This window comes from Lolium perenne, chromosome 6 (assembly GCF_019359855.2).
Source record: "Lolium perenne isolate Kyuss_39 chromosome 6, Kyuss_2.0, whole genome shotgun sequence".
Lineage (NCBI taxonomy): Eukaryota > Viridiplantae > Streptophyta > Magnoliopsida > Poales > Poaceae > Lolium > Lolium perenne.
This window is the reverse complement of record NC_067249.2, coordinates 195691017-195709498: the sequence shown is the minus strand read 5'-3', so window position 1 is coordinate 195709498 and position 18482 is coordinate 195691017. Positions and strand designations below refer to the sequence as shown.

The 18482-nt window shown below is 41.3% G+C and overlaps 1 protein-coding gene across 1 annotated transcript; it reads right to left on the bottom strand.

The window, feature by feature from the left end:
- Positions 1-410: 410 nt before the first annotated feature.
- Positions 411-2471, bottom strand: LOC127306517 (lipid phosphate phosphatase epsilon 2, chloroplastic). The gene is made up of 4 exons (XM_051337165.2): positions 2179-2471; positions 1318-1543; positions 890-963; positions 411-753 (listed from the first exon to the last, which is right to left on the bottom strand). Exons 1-4 carry the CDS (start codon positions 2314-2316, stop codon positions 544-546), a joined length of 648 nt encoding a protein of 215 aa, XP_051193125.1. The 5' UTR covers positions 2317-2471; the 3' UTR covers positions 411-543.
- Positions 2472-18482: the final 16011 nt, after the last annotated feature.

The following is an 18482-nucleotide window of genomic DNA, read 5'->3' as shown; positions in this document are numbered from 1 at the left end:
GGCAGATGTCAGACCTGCTGCGCGTTGAGCGATATGTGGAGCTAGAGTTTACACAGGAGGAACTGAATGCTACCACTATGCTCGAGAACAATTCCGAGCCACCCAAGCCAGTTGAGTACTTGGTGACCCATGTGCAGGCTCAGCAGGAGCAGTGTGACACCATTTGCAACTTGAATGTAGTCAGCAGCTCAACTGGTGAGAGCAAAGAACTTGGCTACTTTCCTTTTCTTTGTATGTTCAGATTTCATCCTCAATTACTTTGAAAAACTGAATAAACTACTTTCTCTATTATCCTTGGTTGTAGGGTTGGGAGGCCTACATTTGGTTCTGTTCAGAATTGAAGGTTCGCAAAGTAAATAGCCTCTCCACCAACCAATTGGACCTATATGTATCTCTATTTTTTTATTTTTTTGAGATCAACCACATATTTCATTAATAGAAAATTAAGGTATATGAACCAACAAACGTGGAAACTGAAAGACATTGCATATAAAACCCTATAGGATAGAAAAATACATAACCATCCCTAGGGTCATCCATGAGTCACCGACGAATGATGTGGACAACACAGGCAACACCGAACGCTATTGAACCTAGAATGATGGGAACTTGGACCCATTGTGAGGAATCAAACGCTTCATGCACAAGCAAATGCCAAAGCGCAAACCACAGAGCACCGAAGGCTGATCCAACAATAGCACCCACTAGAATCTGGTTCAGAGTGTGGAGACGATGCGACACTCGTAACCACGACTGCATATAAGGGAGTTTATTATTAGAATGTGTTGAAGAACTTGAAAATTATGACATAAGAGTGGGTTTAAAGGTGAAAGAGACCAATGGAGCTATATGACACAGCAACTCTAATCAGATAAGGAGAAAATCTTACTAGGTAGGAGGCCGATGTTATAGTCGTGGCCCCGAGAATCACAGCCAGATAATTTGTCCCAAGCCAATAGAACACTGTTTTGAAAAAGAAGCCACATAAGATAAGTTGTGCTTTCCATTTAATTGGAGAATATTTGATTTCTAATGTCCACGACAGTATTTTTATACCCCAATCACTAATTGATACAAACATATTTCCTTTGTTTAGCACAAAAGTAGCATAATTCATATATTTTAGTATCCGTACATTGCGCTTACTGGAATAGGCGAGCCATACAACAAAAATGGAGACACAATACCTACATGTTGTGTCATTATTGAAATAAACCAAGACAATTCCAATCAGCATTTATGCCTTTGATGTTGCCAGGAGAATATACCGAAAGTAGTAGGAATATAGTTGATTGAATGAAATCTTGAAGTGCATACCTGAAAGAACCAGAAACACTGCAGCATAGAAAATGGATTGGGCATGGGATGATGGCATCCCAGGATCAGATCGCAAAGCCGGCGCTGGCCTTTCATGGCTGAACAACTTTTTAAGAATTGACGAAAGCATAGTGTTCACAACGGCACCCATCATAGCCCACATAATTTCAGCATCACGCTTCCAGAGAGCAGCAAAAGCAAAAGAACCAGCCACCAGCCATTTACTCTGGCGCACAATGTCCAAACTTCAGTACAAGGTCTAGATGATTCAGTAAATACTAAATAGCCCAAAGTTAGTCTTTAGAACTAGTTAAAGGTTATTTCAACCATAGTGGTTAATCATATCTCAGGCGGAAGCATAAGCCAGAGCATTATAAGTTACTCTCTCATACTAAGTCATAAACCATCAGAACTAAAATAATCATGCATTAAATACTAAAATAATCTACACTTCACCAGAACTAAAAGGGTATACGAAAATACTGTTCATAAAACATGTTCATACGAAACAATCGAGCTTGCCACATATACTGCAACTAGACTCCTAAAATGATATACTCCACCTACAGAGATCAAATTGGATATTCTGGTGTTTCAGTTACTTTTTGATAAATCCTCTTCTCTTTCAGGCTTTCTGCGTCTTAAAGTTCCAGCTTCCCATAATCAGAGCGCATCTGAATGACATTAGCACTGGTTGCAAAGTAGTATTAGTTAACAGTAGTACTCCGTAAGCTGCTACTACATATACTTGATTTTCGGAGATGCTCAAAATGGTATAGCAAATTTTGTAGGCATTACGAATACATCACCAACAACAGATGCGAGAACCAAATCAGCTCCATGCCGATAACAAGCACTAACCATGCGATTCAGCGCCGCCTCGACGGTCACCCGCCAGGTCACGCATGCCGCCGCCTCCCGCCTAGGACCGGTCAACCTCTCGCCTCTCAGAAATGACTCGCTCTCCTCCCGCGGAGACCCGCTCTCGATTCTGGCCATCTCGGATTCCGGAGGAGCTCGGGTTTGGGTGGAATGTGATGCTCTCCCTTGCGTTTCTGAGCGATGGGGATTACGGAAATGTCAGCGGAAGGTTTGGACTTTGGAGACGGAGGCCGAAGGGTGCATAGAGAAGATAAGAAAAACAAACCGGACGGCGTTTTTTTATTATTGTCAAAGATGTTGGCAGCTGTTGGCCTGTTGCTTGCTGGCAAATAGGATATGCTCCGAAATTTCAATCCAGACTTGACGCGTATCGTACATTCCTACTCGTATCATGTGGTCATACCTTCTTTTTTAGGCGGACGCTAGGCGTCGGTGGGCTGATAAGTTGCCCAAAATCGATCGTCTTTCCAGCCTTCCGATGGAGATCTAACGTCCAGAACAAGCCACAGCGCAGTTTAGCATTTTGGCCCTTAGTTTTTGAGAAATCAACCCGCGGTCCTAACTTCTTCACTTAAGAACGAAAAAGTGTATCTTTTTTGCTCTATCCTTCCCGGTATTTACGATAAATATGCCACCATGCTGATTTGTCCTTAGGGTAGAGGGTGTTACAATAAAAACAGTCACCCCGTATACAAAAAAATATACTTTTACAACAAAAAGTCGCAACATTTTTTAAAAATAATGTCACAATAAAATGGTTAAACCAACAAATTGTTTTGCTGGAGATCAATTTGCAACAAAAGTAGCCAATATTATTAACAAAAACTGGAGTCTATTACAACAAAAATCCATATGTTTATAAAAATAGAAAATAAAATATTAATTTGCTACATATTGAATTACAACAAAAGTCACCAACTTCTTTTACAAAAAGTCACAGACGATTACAATAAAAAATCAATATGTTTGCAAAATGAGGGAAAGTGGTCAAGCGACATTTAATTTGCTACAAATTGAATTACAGCAAAAGTCACAAACTCTTTTTATAAAGGTGTCAAACGATTACAACAAAAGTCATATATTTACAAACACTGCAAAGTGGTGAAGTAACAATTAATTTGCTACATATTGAAGTACAACAAAATCCACTAACTATTTATACAAAAGTCAGAAACAATTAAAACAAAAATATATATGTTTGCAAACACTGCAAAGTGGTCAAGAAAAAATTAATTTGGTACATATTGAATTACAACAAAAAAAACACCAACTATCTTTACAAAAAGTCACACATGAATACAACAAAAATCGGGTGCACAAAGAATTGAAGCAGTCCACCAACAATTGGTCTGTATGTGTTGAGTGCTGGGCCTAACAGGCGATCAGCTGATGGGCCATGTGGGCGAATAGCTAATGGGCCGAAATTCCAGCCAAGCCAGTGAGCCGCGGGCCCATCAGCGGACGCGGAACCGAGCGACCGATCATTTTCCCTCGATCGGTCGCCGGATGAGAAGCGTTTTCCTTTTTTTTTACAAATACATGTGTTCACGAGGGGTATAATTTTAGTCGATAACATACGATCCAGACGCCGACCCAAAACATGTGCCGATGCAAGGTACAACGCTGACCGATGGTAGGGGTGAAAAGGGGGATCCAGTGAGGATCCTACCCACCCAAAGTTGCTGACCCCCGATGAACTTGTTTTGGCATAAACGTATCAGCAACTCGTGATCCCACGGTCAAACGACTGAAATCTGGATAGCAACTAGGATGGCCTGACGATGGAGAAGAAGAACGCATGTCTGAAGATAGACTTGACATGTGAGGTGAATTAAGAAGACGAGTTTTGCATGGAGGAGGTTGAACCAGTGGAAACACCCATTGTATGGCGCTTGTTTACACGTTATTACTCGATCAAGGTGGCAAATTACACATTGATCCATGCTCACTTCTCGAAAGTATGGCACATACGAGCGAAGATGTTCTTCAAGCCCCTAAAGAACAATTTTTCATCATTACATTCACCTCAGAAGGAGACTATAAATTTGTGATAGGTGGAGGACCCTAAATTCATTACGGAGTTGCTTGCCTGATTAACAACGCATAGCCATCACAGACTGTCATGAACACACTTAGTATGTGCCTTGGAAAACGCAAAATGGGGCATGTGGCAAGTTGATTGGATCCATGTTTGGGCAGGCGATTGAGGTTGATGTGGACAAAACTGGACTAGAGCTTGAAGACTATGTCCGAGTTCATATTGCTCGGCCATTGAGCCAGAGATTGCTAGCCAGGTTCAAGACTATAATCAAGGGACATCCAACACCTCTGATCTACCCAATGCGGTACAAGAGGGTGCCTTTTTTTTCACCGTGGTACGATTGGACATAATGAGGATCAATGTGAGAATAAGGTTTTAGGAACAACCTCGCTAAACTATGACACGACGCTGAGGTTCTCCCCCAAGTGCAAGTTTTAGAGTAGGGCTATCTCTACGCGAGACGAACCAACGGCCAAGAAGAGCCCACGTTTTACAACACCCGAAGGTAGCGTGAACTCATCATCATTGGGGATGTGATGTCTACGGGTGCTTCTATTCTTGTAGACAGTGTTGGGCCTCCAAGAGCAGAGGTTTGTAGAACAGCAGCAAGTTTCCCTTAAGTGGATCACCCAAGGTTTATCGAACTCAGGGAGGAAGAGGTCAAAGATATCCCTCTCATGCAACCCTGCAACCACAAAGCAAGAAGTCCCTTGTGTCCCCAACACACCTAATAGGTGCACTAGTTCGGCGAAGAGATAGTGAAATACAAGTGGTATGAATGAATATGAGCAGTAGTAACGGCGCCAGAAAAGTGCTTGCCGGCGTGCAGTTGATGGTAGTAATATTGCAGGAAGTAAACAAGCAGTAAAACAGTAAACAAGCAGCGATAGCAGTATTTAGGAACAAGGCCTAGGGATCATACTTTCACTAGTGGACACTCTCAACATTGATCACATAACAGAATAAATAGATAGATGCTAGACTCTACACCCTCTTGTTGGATGATGAACACCACTAACTGTGTAGGATTACACGAACCCTCAATGCCGGAGTTAACAAGCTCCACAATATTCAATGTTCATATTTAAATAACCTTAGAGTGCATAACAGATCAACATAACCAAACCAAGTACTAACATAGCATGCACACTGTCACCTTCACACTACGAAAGGAGGAATAGATCACATCAATACTATCATAGCAATAGTTAACTTCATAATCTACAAGAGATCACAATCATAGCCTACGCCAAGTACTACACGATGCACACACTGTCACCATTACACCGTGCAGGAGGAATAAACTACTTTAATAACATCACTAGAGTAGCACACAGATAAATTGTGATACAAAACACATTGCAATCATAAAGGGATATAAATAAGCACTTCACTATGCCATTCATAACAGTGAATAAGTATTCTGTGAAATATAGCCTAAGAGACCCACACGGTGCACACATTGTCACCTTTACACACGTGGGACAAGGAGTCTCCGGAGATCACATAAGTAAAATCCACTTGACTAGCATAATGACATCTAGATTACAAGCATCATCATATGAATCTCAATCATGTAAGGCAGCTCATGAGATTATTGTATTGAAGTACATAGGAGAGAGATGGACCACATAGCTACCGGTACAGCCCCGAGCCTCGAGGATGAACTACTCCCTCCTCACGGGAGACAGCAGCGTTGATGAAGATGGCGGTGGTGTTGATGGAGAAGCCTTCCGGGGGCACTTCCCCGTCCCGGCGGCGTGCCGGAACAGAGACTCCTGTCCCCCAGATCTTGGCTTCGCGATGGCGGCTCTGGAAGGTTTTCTCTGGTTTCGTCGAACGTGGTAGGGTTTTCGCGACGGAGACCTTAAGTAGGCGGAAGGGCAGGTCAGGGGGCCACACGAGGTGGCCACACAATAGGCCGGCGCGGCCCAAGCCCAGGCCGTGCCGCCTTGTTGTGTCATCGCCTCGTGGCCCCACTTCGTTTCCTCTTCGGTCTTCTGGAAGCTTCATGGAAAAATAGGACCCTGGGCGTTGATTTCGTCCAATTCCGAGAATATTTCCTTACTAGGATTTCTGGAACCAAAAACAGCAGAAAACAGGAACTGGCCCTTCGGCATCTCGTCAATAGGTTAGTTCCGGAAAACGCATAATAATGACATAAAGTATGCATAAAACATGTAGATATCATCAATAATGTGGCATGAAACATAAGAAATTATCGATACGTCGGAGACGTATCAGCATCCCCAAGCTTAGTTCCTGCTCGTCTCGAGCAGGTAAACGATAACAAAGATAATTTCTGGAGTGACATGCCATCATAACCTTGATCATACTATTGTAAGCATATGTAATGAATGCAGCGATCAAAACAATGTAAATGACATGAGTAAACAAATGAATCATATAGCAAAGACTTTTCATGAATAGTACTTCAAGACAAGCATCAATAAGTATTGCATAAGAGTTAACTCATAAAGCAATAAATTCATAGTAAAGGTATTGAAGCAACACAAAGGAAGATTGAGTTTCAGCGGTTGCTTTCAACTTATAACATGTATATCTCATGGATAGTTGTCAATGTAAAGTAATATAACAAGTACAATATGCAAGTATGTAGGAATCAATGCACAGTTCACATAAGTGTTTGCTTATTCAGGTGGAGAGAGATAGGTGAACTGACTCAACATAAAAGGTAAAAGAATGGTCCTTCAAAGAGGAAAGCATCGATTGCTATATTTGTGCTAGAGATTTTATTTTGAAAACATGAAACAATTTTGTCAACGGTAGTAATAAAGCATATGTGTTATGTAAATTATATCTTACAAGTTGCAAGCCTCATGCATAGTGTACTAATAGTGCCCGCACCTTGTCCTAATTAGCTTGGATTAACACGGATTATCATTGCATAACATATGTTTCAACCAAGTGTCACAAAGGGGTACCTCTATGCCGCCTGTACAAGGGTCTAAGGAGAAAGTTCGCATTGGATTTCTCGCTTTTGATCATTCTTCAACTTAGACACCCATACCGGGACAACATAGACAACAGATAATGGACTCCTCTTTTAATGCTTAAGCATTCAACAACAGATAATATTCTCATAAGAGATTGAGGTTTTATGTCCAAACTGAAACTTCCACCATGATTCATGGCTTTAGTTAGCAGCCCAATGTTCTTCTCTAACAGTATGCATACTCAAACCATTTGATGTGAAAACCGCCCTTACTTCAGACAAGACGAACATGCATAGCAACTCACATGATATTTAACAAAGAGTAGTTGATGGCGTCCCCAGGAACATGGTTATCGCACAACAAACAACTTAATAAGAGATAAAGTGCATAAGTACATATTCTTCACCACGATAGTTTTTAAGCTATTTTGTGCCATGAGCTATATATTGTAAAGGTAAAGAATGGAAATTTTAAAGGTAGCACTCAAGCAATTTACTTTGGAATGGCGGAGAAATACCATGTAGTAGGTAGGTATGGTGGACACAAATGGCATAGTGGTTGGCTAAAGGATTTTGGATGCATGAGAAGTATTCCCTCTCGATACAAGGTTTAGGCTAGCAAAGTTATTTGAAACAAACACAAGGATGAACCGGTGCAACAAAACTTACATAAAAGACATATTGCAAACATTATAAGACTCTACACCGTCTTCCTTGTTGTTCAAAACTCAATACTAGAAATTATCTAGACTTTAGAGAGACCAATTATGCAAAGCAAATTTTAGCAAGCTCTATGTATTTCTTCATTAATAGGTGCAAAGTATATGATGCAAGAGCTTAAACATGAGCACAACAATTGCCAAGTATCAAATTATCCAAGACATTTTACCAATTACTACATGTAGCATTTTCCGTTTCCAACCATATAACAATGAACGAAGCAGTTTCAACCTTCGCCATGAACATTAAAAGCTAAGAACACATGTGTTCATACGAACCAGCGGAGCGTGTCTCTCTCCCACACAAGGATGAACTTATTCAAACATAAACAAAAACAAACAGACGCTCCAAGTAAAGTACATAAGATGTGACTGAATAAAAATATAGTTTCAAGAGAAGAAACCTGATAATGTTGTTGATGAAGAAGGGGATGCCTTGGGCATCCCCAAGCTTAGATGCTTGAGTCTTCTTGAAATATGCAGGGATGAACCACCGGGGCATCCCCAAGCTTAGACTCTTCACTCTTCTTGATCATAGTATATCATCCTCCTCTCTTGACCCTTGAAAACTTCCTCCACACCAAACTCGAAACAAACTCATTAGAGAGTTAGTGCATAATCAAAATTTCACATGTTCAGAGGTGACACAATCATTCTTAACACTTCTGGACATTGCCCAAAGCTACTGGAAGTTAATGGGACAAAGAAATCCATCCAACATAGCAAAAGAGGCAATGCGAAATAAAAGGCAGAATCTGTCAAAACAGAACAGTCTGTAAAGACGAATTTTAAAGTGGCACCAGACTTGCTCAGATGAAAATGCCCAAATTGAATGAAAGTTGCGTACATATCTGAGGATCACGCACGTAAATTGGAAGATTTTTCTGAGTTACCTACAGAGAATTCTGCCCAGATTCGTGACAGACAGAAATCTGTTTCTGCGCAGTAATCCAAATCTAGTATGAACCTTACTATCAAAGACTTTACTTGGCACAACAATGCAATAAAATAAAGATAAGGAGAGGTTGCTACAGTAGTAACAACTTCCAAGACTCAAATATAAAACAAAGTACTGTAGTAAAAAAAACACATGGGTTATCTCCCAAGAAGTTCTTTCTTTATAGCCATTAAGATGGGCTCAGTAATTTCAATGATGCACTCTCAAGAAATAGTAGTTGAAGCAAAAGAGAGCATCAAGAAGCAAATTCAAAACACATTTAAGTCTAACATGCTTCGTATGCATAGGAGTTTTGTAAATAAACAAGTTCATGAAGAAAAAAGTAACAAGCATAGGAAGATAGAACAAGTGTAGCTTCAAAAATTTCAGCACATAGAGAGGTGTTTTAGTAACATGAAAATTTCTACAACTATATTTTCCTCTCTCATAATAACTTTTAGTAGCAACATGAGCAAACTCAACAATATAACTATCACATAAAGCATTCTTATCATGAGTCTCATGCATAAAATTATTACTCTCCACATAGGCATAATCAATTTTATTAGTTGTAGTGGGAGCAAATTCAACAAAGTAGCTATCATTATTATTCTCATCATCAAATATAGGAGGCATATTGTAATCATAATCAAATTTATCCTCCATAACAGGCGGTACTAAAAGACCAATATCATTATAATCATCATAAATAGGAGGCAAAGTATCATCAAAGTAAATTTTCTCCTCAATGCTTGGGGGACTAAAAATATCATGCTCATCAAAGCCAGCTTCCCCAAGCTTAGAATTTTTCATATCATTAGCAACAATGGTGTTCAAAGCGTTCATACTAATATGTTCGATAGGTTTTTTAATTTTTGCATCAAACCATCCATGTCTTAAATCAGGAAATAGAATAAGAAGCTCATTGTTGTCCATTATGCCAAACTAGTGTAAACAAGAAACAAAAAGATGCAATTGCAGGATCTAAAGGAAATAGCTTCGAGCACACACACAACGGCAACAGAAAAGTACTTAGTTACCTGGGACCGAAGTATGAATGCCTTTTACCTTTCCTCCCCGGCAACGGCGCCAGAAAAGTGCTTGATGTCTACGGGTGCTTCTATTCTTGTAGACAGTGTTGGGCCTCCAAGAGCAGAGGTTTGTAGAACAGCAGCAAGTTTCCCTTAAGTGGATCACCCAAGGTTTATCGAACTCAGGGAGGAAGAGGTCAAAGATATCCCTCTCATGCAACCCTGCAACCACAAAGCAAGAAGTCTCTTGTGTCCCCAACACACCTAATAGGTGCACTAGTTCGGCGAAGAGATAGTGAAATACAAGTGGTATGAATGAATATGAGCAGTAGTAACGGCGCCAGAAAAGTGCTTGCCGGCGTGCAGTTGATGGTAGTAATATTGCAGGAAGTAAACAAGCAGTAAAACAGTAAACAAGCAGCGATAGCAGTATTTAGGAACAAGGCCTAGGGATCATACTTTCACTAGTGGATACTCTCAACATTGATCACATAACAGAATAAATAGATAGATGCTAGACTCTACACCCTCTTGTTGGATGATGAACACCACTAACTGTGTAGGATTACACGAACCCTCAATGCCGGAGTTAACAAGCTCCACAATATTCAATGTTCATATTTAAATAACCTTAGAGTGCATAACAGATCAACATAACCAAACCAAGTACTAACATAGCATGCACACTGTCACCTTCACACTACGAAAGGAGGAATAGATCACATCAATACTATCATAGCAATAGTTAACTTCATAATCTACAAGAGATCACAATCATAGCCTACGCCAACTACTACACGATGCACACACTGTCACCATTACACCGTGCAGGAGGAATAAACTACTTTAATAACATCACTAGAGTAGCACACAGATAAATTGTGATACAAAACACATTGCAATCATAAAGGGATATAAATAAGCACTTCACTATGCCATTCATAACAGTGAATAAGTATTCTGTGAAATATAGCCTAAGAGACCCACACGGTGCACACACTGTCACCTTTACACACGTGGGACAAGGAGTCTCCGGAGATCACATAAGTAAAATCCACTTGACTAGCATAATGACATCTAGATTACAAGCATCATCATATGAATCTCAATCATGTAAGGCAGCTCATGAGATTATTGTATTGAAGTACATAGGAGAGAGATGAACCACATAGCTACCGGTACAGCCCCGAGCCTCGAGGATGAACTACTCCCTCCTCATGGGAGATAGCAGCGTTGATGAAGATGGCGGTGGTGTTGATGGAGAAGCCTTCCGGGGGCACTTCCCCATCCCGGCGGCGTGCCGGAACAGAGACTCCTGTCCCCCAGATCTTGGCTTCGCGATGGCGGCGGCTCTGGAAGGTTTTCTCTGGTTTCGTCGAACGTGGTAGGGTTTTCGCGACGGAGACCTTAAGTAGGCGGAAGGGCAGGTCAGGGGGCCACACGAGGTGGCCACACAATAGGCCGGCGCGGCCCAAGCCTAGGCCGCGCCGCCTTGTTGTGTCGTCGCCTCGTGGCCCCACTTCGTTTCCTCTTCGGTCTTCTGGAAGCTTCGTGGAAAAATAGGACCCTGGGCGTTGATTTCGTCCAATTCCGAGAATATTTCCTTACTAGGATTTCTGGAACCAAAAATAGCAGGAAACAGGAACTGGCCCTTCGGCATCTCATCAATAGGTTAGTTCCGGAAAACGCATAATAATGACATAAAGTATGCATAAAACATGTAGATATCATCAATAATGTGGCATGGAACATAAGAAATTATCGATACGTCGGAGACGTATCAGGATGCCGGCGAATGCTAGGCTAGCTGGCAGTGGAATCAATCCTCGTATGCAAGCTGAAGTACCACATGCTCTGTATGCTCATGACGGTATCGAGGAACAAGAGCGCATGATAGAGAAGGATGTGGAAGATGCCCTTGTCCGCATGGTTAATATGAATCTGAAGCTGGGACAAAGGAGTGGTGTGGTGCAGCATGGACACACTGGCCGTGATGACAGTGCCATGCCTGGGATGGTGTGTTTTGTGAAAGGAGGGGCGGGTGGGAAGGATCATGTGTTAGCAACGCTGGGGGCCATAGAGCGTATGCAGTATGCGGTGTTTAACTCAGGCGGGAGCCTTGGCAATGCATCTGAACCATGTTCTAGTGACATGATCCCAGCCATGCAGGGGTTGTACCAAGTTGTCCTATCCCAAGAAAGTGTGTCGGATATGTCTATGGAAACAATAGATTCAGTGTTGGGCAAACTTATGATTGGAGAAACAGAGATGGGAGATGTGTTAGACCTTTCCTTGGCACTAACATGCCACGTTCCAGCCGGGGCAAAGGAGAGATGCAAGAAAGTTTGCGGTGTTGGTGTAAAATAGGAGCAGAAGGACGGTGTTTTTGATGGCGTCGCGACGTGTACAAGAAGAAAGATTGCAACTGGACATGTGCAGCTAGGAAACCTGACGAGACCCAATGTGTTGTCTCATGGGGAAAAATGAATTGCCTATCCTTTAACTGTTGGGGAGAGGAAACCAAACCGATAGTTCGTGAACTAGCTACTATTTCCGAAGTTTTGAGTCATCGTTTTCTTTTTATTTGTGAAACTAGGCAAAATAAAAACAATATGTGTAGTTTGCATCGTAGGTTAGGTCTTAAGGGTTTTGCTGGTTTTAGTAGTTATGGCTTAAGTGGTGTTCTAGCATTATTTTGGCATGAGCAAATTTATGTAGACGTCCAAAGTGTTAATGAATGTTTTATTGATGCTTATGTCCGTGTGTCCCCTAATGCACCTCAATGGCGTCTAACTTGTATTTATAGTGAACCACGAGTGGAGCATCATCATCTTATGTGGGATACAAGTCGTAGGCTAAAAAATGGATATGATCTTCCATGGTTAATTAAGGGAGACTCAAGGAAGTTCTTTGGCAAGATGAACATTTCTCCCAAACCCCTAGGCCAACAAAGTAGATTTATGCCTTTAGAGAGGCTTTATTTGAATGCAATTTAACCGACCTTGGCTTCTCAGGAGTTTCCTACATATATGATAATAATAAAGGCAAGAGAGAGGCAACGTCCGGGTGTGCTTGGACAGGGCAGTAGCTTGCCCTCGGTGGCGTGACGTCTTCACGAAATCCCATGTGTAGCACCTGACGTCGCATGTTTCTGACCATTTTCCGATGGTGTTAAATATTAAGAAGGAAGTACGAGTCCCATGTAGACAAGTACGACACCAATATGAAGTTTTTTTGGGAAAGAGATCAAGGTTGAATTGTCAGACCGAGTTGCTGTTGCTTGGAAAGATGCCGGTAACAAGCAACATCTTAGAGACATCATGCATGGCCTAGACGAGGTAATGTACATGTTGCATACATGGAGTAAAAAGAAGTTTGGTAATATCCTTATGGAGCTAGGTAAAGCAAGGAAGCAACTCGAACGGTTGATGCAAAACAACATGGGCTAATGTGAAATTTGTTGGGAAACTGACCTCATGAGTGAGGTTTTATATAAGGAAGAAATGCTATTGTTGCAATGCTCGCGGATCACATGGCTTAAAGAGGGTAATATGAACACAAGATTCTTCCATCAAAAAGTGATTTGGCGTGCGAGAAAAAACAAGATTAAGAAGCTGAAAAATGATGAAGGGGTATGGAAGGATACATCCACTGATATGGAGAGCATGGCTACATCCTACTTTAAATAATTATTTACTCGCGATCCCTCACTTAGTTCTGATGCTCTTATTGAATCGACACAGGAAAAGGTCACATTGGAGGTCAATGAGGCCTTATGCCAAGACTTTACGAACCAAGAGATAGGTGACACCATGTTCCAGATTGCACCCTAGGCGCTGGGGTTGATAGCTTCCCGGCTAATTTTTATGAACGAAATTGGGGCACAATTATGGAAGAGGTAATCAATGATGCTAATATTTTCTTTGTTACATGGCACATGCATGAATAAGTCAAGGATATAGCTATTGTCTTGATCCCTAAAGTGGACACTTCAGAAACTCTAAAAGACTTCCAACCTATTAGTTTGTGTACTGTCTTCTATAAGGTTATTGTAAAATGCATGGTAAATAGGCTGAGAAGTATGCTTAATAGTTTCTATCAACCAAAGTGCCTCCGTTCCTGACTTATAACTGATAACTCCATGGTGGCTTTCAAGTGCTTACACTTTATTAAGCAAAATACAAACCATGAGAAGAATTTTTGTGCGTACAAATTTGACCTATCAAAAGCTTATGATAGGGTGAACTAGGATTTTCTAAGGAAAGTGATGCGAAAGTTGGGGTTCTCTCATCAATGGATGGATGGATAATGTCATGCGTCACATCGATGAGATATAAAGTAAAGTTTAATTGAACCCTCTTGGCTACATTTTCACCTTCCCAGAGCTTTTGACAAGGTGATCCAATCTCCCCATTCCTATTTTTATTCGTTGCTTATGGGTTATCCACACTTCTGCAAAAAGAGGTGAAAGAACATAATATTGCTCATTTGAAGATATGTCGATGCGCCCTTGGAATATCACACCTTTTATTCGCAGATGATAGTTTGTTATTTTTCAAAGCGCAGGTGTACTAAGCCATTGTCCAAGTGTTTCATGTGTACGTTACGGGGAGTTCTAAAATTTCCTTTGGGATTCTGTGATGAGCTCACAAGAATGATCAGAAGATATTTGTGGGGTGCAGAAAATGGCAAAATGAAAAACGCATTGGATTGGATGGGATAGCATGCTTCGGCCTAAGTCCCACGAGGGTAATTGTTTTCGTGATGTGCGGCTTTTCAACCAGGCCCTACTCGCTTGGCAAGCCTGATGACTGTTGCAATTCCCCAATATGTTGTGTGCCCAACTATTGAAGACCAAATATTACCCTAACGGGGTTGTAATTGATACTGTGTTTTCAGGTAACGAATCATCCTCTTGGCATTCCATTGAACATGGCCTACAACTGTTGAAACAAGGAGTCATCTGGCATGTAGGTAATGATGCATAGATTCGAGCATTGTGGGACCCGTGGATACATAGAGATGTGAACCGCCAGCCAAGATCTGGCCAAGGTCGTTGCCGCCACCGTTGGGTAGCTGATTTCCTTGTAAGAAGTGCATACCATTTGGTGCTGGATAAGGCCATACATGAGCTGAATTCTGGAGAATAAAGCACTCGACCGGACAAAGAGCGGCCGAATTGGAAGGTAATTGAGAATAGCCCTGTACCACCAAAAGTCAAGCTCCTTGCATGGAAGATGTCGTAGTGGCCTAGCAACCCAACTAAACATGATGAGAAGGGGCATTGCCACAACTAATTTATCTAAGCTTTCTGGCCAAGAAAGTGAAGACACCTTCCATATATTTATGGGCTACCCACATGCACATGTGATACGTCTCAAACGTATCTATAATTTCTTATGTTCCATGCTACTTTTATGATGATACTCACATGTTTTATACACACTTTATGTCATTATTATGCATTTTCCGACACTAACCTATTGACGAGATGCCGAAGAGCCAGTTGTTGTTTTCTGCTGTTTTTGGTTTCAGAAATCCTACAAAGGAAATATTCTCGGAATTGGACGAAATCAACGCCCAGGGTCTTATTTTTCCACGAAGCTTCCAGAAGACCGGAGGGAATATGAAGTGGGGCCACGAGGGCCCGTACCCATAAGGCGGCGCGGCCTGGGAGGGGCCCGCGCCGGCCTATGGTGTGGGGCCCCCGCGCCACCTCCGACTCTGCCCTTCCGCCTACTTAAAGCCTTCGTCGCGAAAACCCCAGTACCGAGAGCCACGATACGGAAATACTTCCAGAGACGCCGTCGCCGCCAATCCCATCTCAGGGGATTCAGGAGATCGCCTCCGGCACCCTGCCGGAGAGGGGAATCATCTCCCGGAGGACTCTTCATCACCATGATCGCCTCCGGATTGATGTGTGAGTAGTTCACCCCTGGACTATGGGTCCATAGCAGTAGCTAGATGGTTGTCTTCTCCTCATTGTGCTATCATGTTAGATCTTGTGAGCTGCCTATCATGATCAAGATCATCTATTGGTAATGCTACATGTTGTGTTTGTTGGGATCCGATGAATATGGAATACTATGTCAAGTTGATTATCAATCATATATGTATTGTTTATGTTCTTGCATGCTCTCCGTTGCTAGTAGAGGCTCTGGCCAAGTAGATACTTGTAACTCCAAGAGGGAGTATTTATGCTCGATAGTGGGTTCATGCCTCCATTGAATCTGGGACAGTGACAGAAAGTTCTAAGGTTGTGGATGTGCTGTTGCCACTAGGGATAAAACATCAATGCTTTGTCTAAGGATATTTGTGTTGATTACATTACGCACCATACTTAATGCAATTGTCTGTTGTTTGCAACTTAATACTGGAAGGGGTGCGGATGCTAACCCGAAGGTGGACTTTTTAGGCATAGATGCATGCTGGATAGCGGTCTATGTACTTTGTCGTAATGCCCTGATTAAATCTCATAGTAGTCATCGTGATATGTATGTGCATTGTTATGCCCTCTCTATTTGTCAATTGCCCAACTGTAATTTGTTCACCCAACATGCTATTTATCTTATGGGAGAGACACCACTAGTGAACTGTGGACCCCGGTCCATTCTTTTACATCTGAAATACAATCTACTGCAAACTCTGTTCTTTACTGTTCTTCGCAAACAAACATCATTTTCCGCACCATACGTTTAATCCTTTGTTTACAGCAAGCCGGTGAGATTGACAACCTCACTGTTACGTTGGGGCAAAGTACTTTGATTGTGTTGTGCAGGTTCCACGTTGGCGCCGGAATCCCTGGTGTTGCGCCGCACTACACTCCGTCACCAACAACCTTCACGTGTTCCTTGACTCCTACTGGTTCGATAACCTTGGTTTCACACTGAGGGAAAACTCACTGCTGTACGGATCACACCTTCCTCTTGGGGTTCCCAACGGACGTGTGTCAACTGCACGCATCAAGGATATTTTTCTGGCGCCGTTGCCGGGGACCTAAAGAAAAGTTACACCACAAAGATTTCTATCTCCCACGTCAACTGCACGCCAGCAACTACTTTTCTGCCGCCGTTGCCGGGGAGATCAAGACACGCTGCAAGGGGAGTCTCCCACATCCAATCTCTTTACTTTGTTTTTGTCTTGCTTTATTTTATTTTATTCATTGCTTTGTTTGTTCTCTATATCAAAAATACAAAAAAATTAGTTACTAGTTTTACTTTATTTACTGTCTTGTTGCGTTCTCTATATTAAAAACACAAAAAAAAATTAGTTACTTGCATTTACTTTATTTAGTTTACTTTATTTACTACTGTTAAAATGAATACTCCTGAAAACACTAAGTTGTGTGACTTCACTAGCACAAATAATAATGATTTCCTATGCACACCTATTGCCCCACCTGCTACTACAGCAGAATTTTTTGAAATTAAACCTGCTTTACTAAATCTTGTTATGCGAGAGCAATTTTCTGGTGTTAGTTCTGATGATGCTGCTGCCCATCTTAATAATCTTGTTGAACTTTGTGAAATGCAAAAGTATAAGGATGTAGATGGTGACATTATAAAATTGAAATTGTTTCCTTTCTCCATAAGAGGAAGAGCTAAAGATTGGTTGCTATCTTTGCCTAAGAATAGTATTGATTCATGGACTAAATGTAAAGATGCTTTCATTGGTAGATATTATCCTCCTGCTAAAATTATATCTTTGAGAAGTAGCATAATGAATTTTAAGCAATTGGATAATGAGCATGTTTCCCAAGCATGGGAAAGAATGAAATCTTTGGTAAAGAATTGCCCTACCCATGGACTAACTACTTGGATGATCATCCAAACCTTCTATGCAGGATTAAATTTTTCTTCGCGGAACCTATTGGATTCAGCTGCTGGAGGTACCTTTATATCCATCACCTTGGGGGCGGCAACAAAGCTCCTTGATAATATGATGATCAACTACTCTGAATGGCACACTGAAAGGGCTCCACAAGGTAAGAAGGTAAATTCTGTTGAAGAAACCTCCTCCTTGAGTGATAAGATTGATGTGATTATGTCTATGCTTGTGAATGGTAGATCTAATGTTGATCCTAATAATGTTCCTTTAGCTTCATTGGTTGCTCAAGAAGAGAATGTTGATGTGAACTTCATTAAAAGTAATAATTTCAACAACAATGCTTATAGGAATAATTCTGGTAACAACTATAGGCCATATCCTTCTAATAATGGTAATGGTTATGGTAATTCTTATGGTAATTCTTACAACAATAGTAGAAATGTACCCTCTGGTCTTGAAGCCATGCTTAAATAATTTATTAGTACACAAACTGCTTTTAACAAATCTGTTGAGGAAAAGCTTGGTAAAATTGATATTCTTGCTTCTAAGGTTGATAGTCTTGCTGCTGATGTTGATCTTTTAAAATTGAAAGTTATGCCTAATGAAGATAAAGATATTAAGTCATTTGCTACAGCAAACGCCATACAAGTTCGAATTAATGAAAATATTAGATTGATGGCTGAATTGCATCCTAGGTGGGAAAGAGAAGAAAACGAAAAACTTGCTAAGAATAATGTAGCTAAAGTTTGAACTATTACCACCACTAGTAATG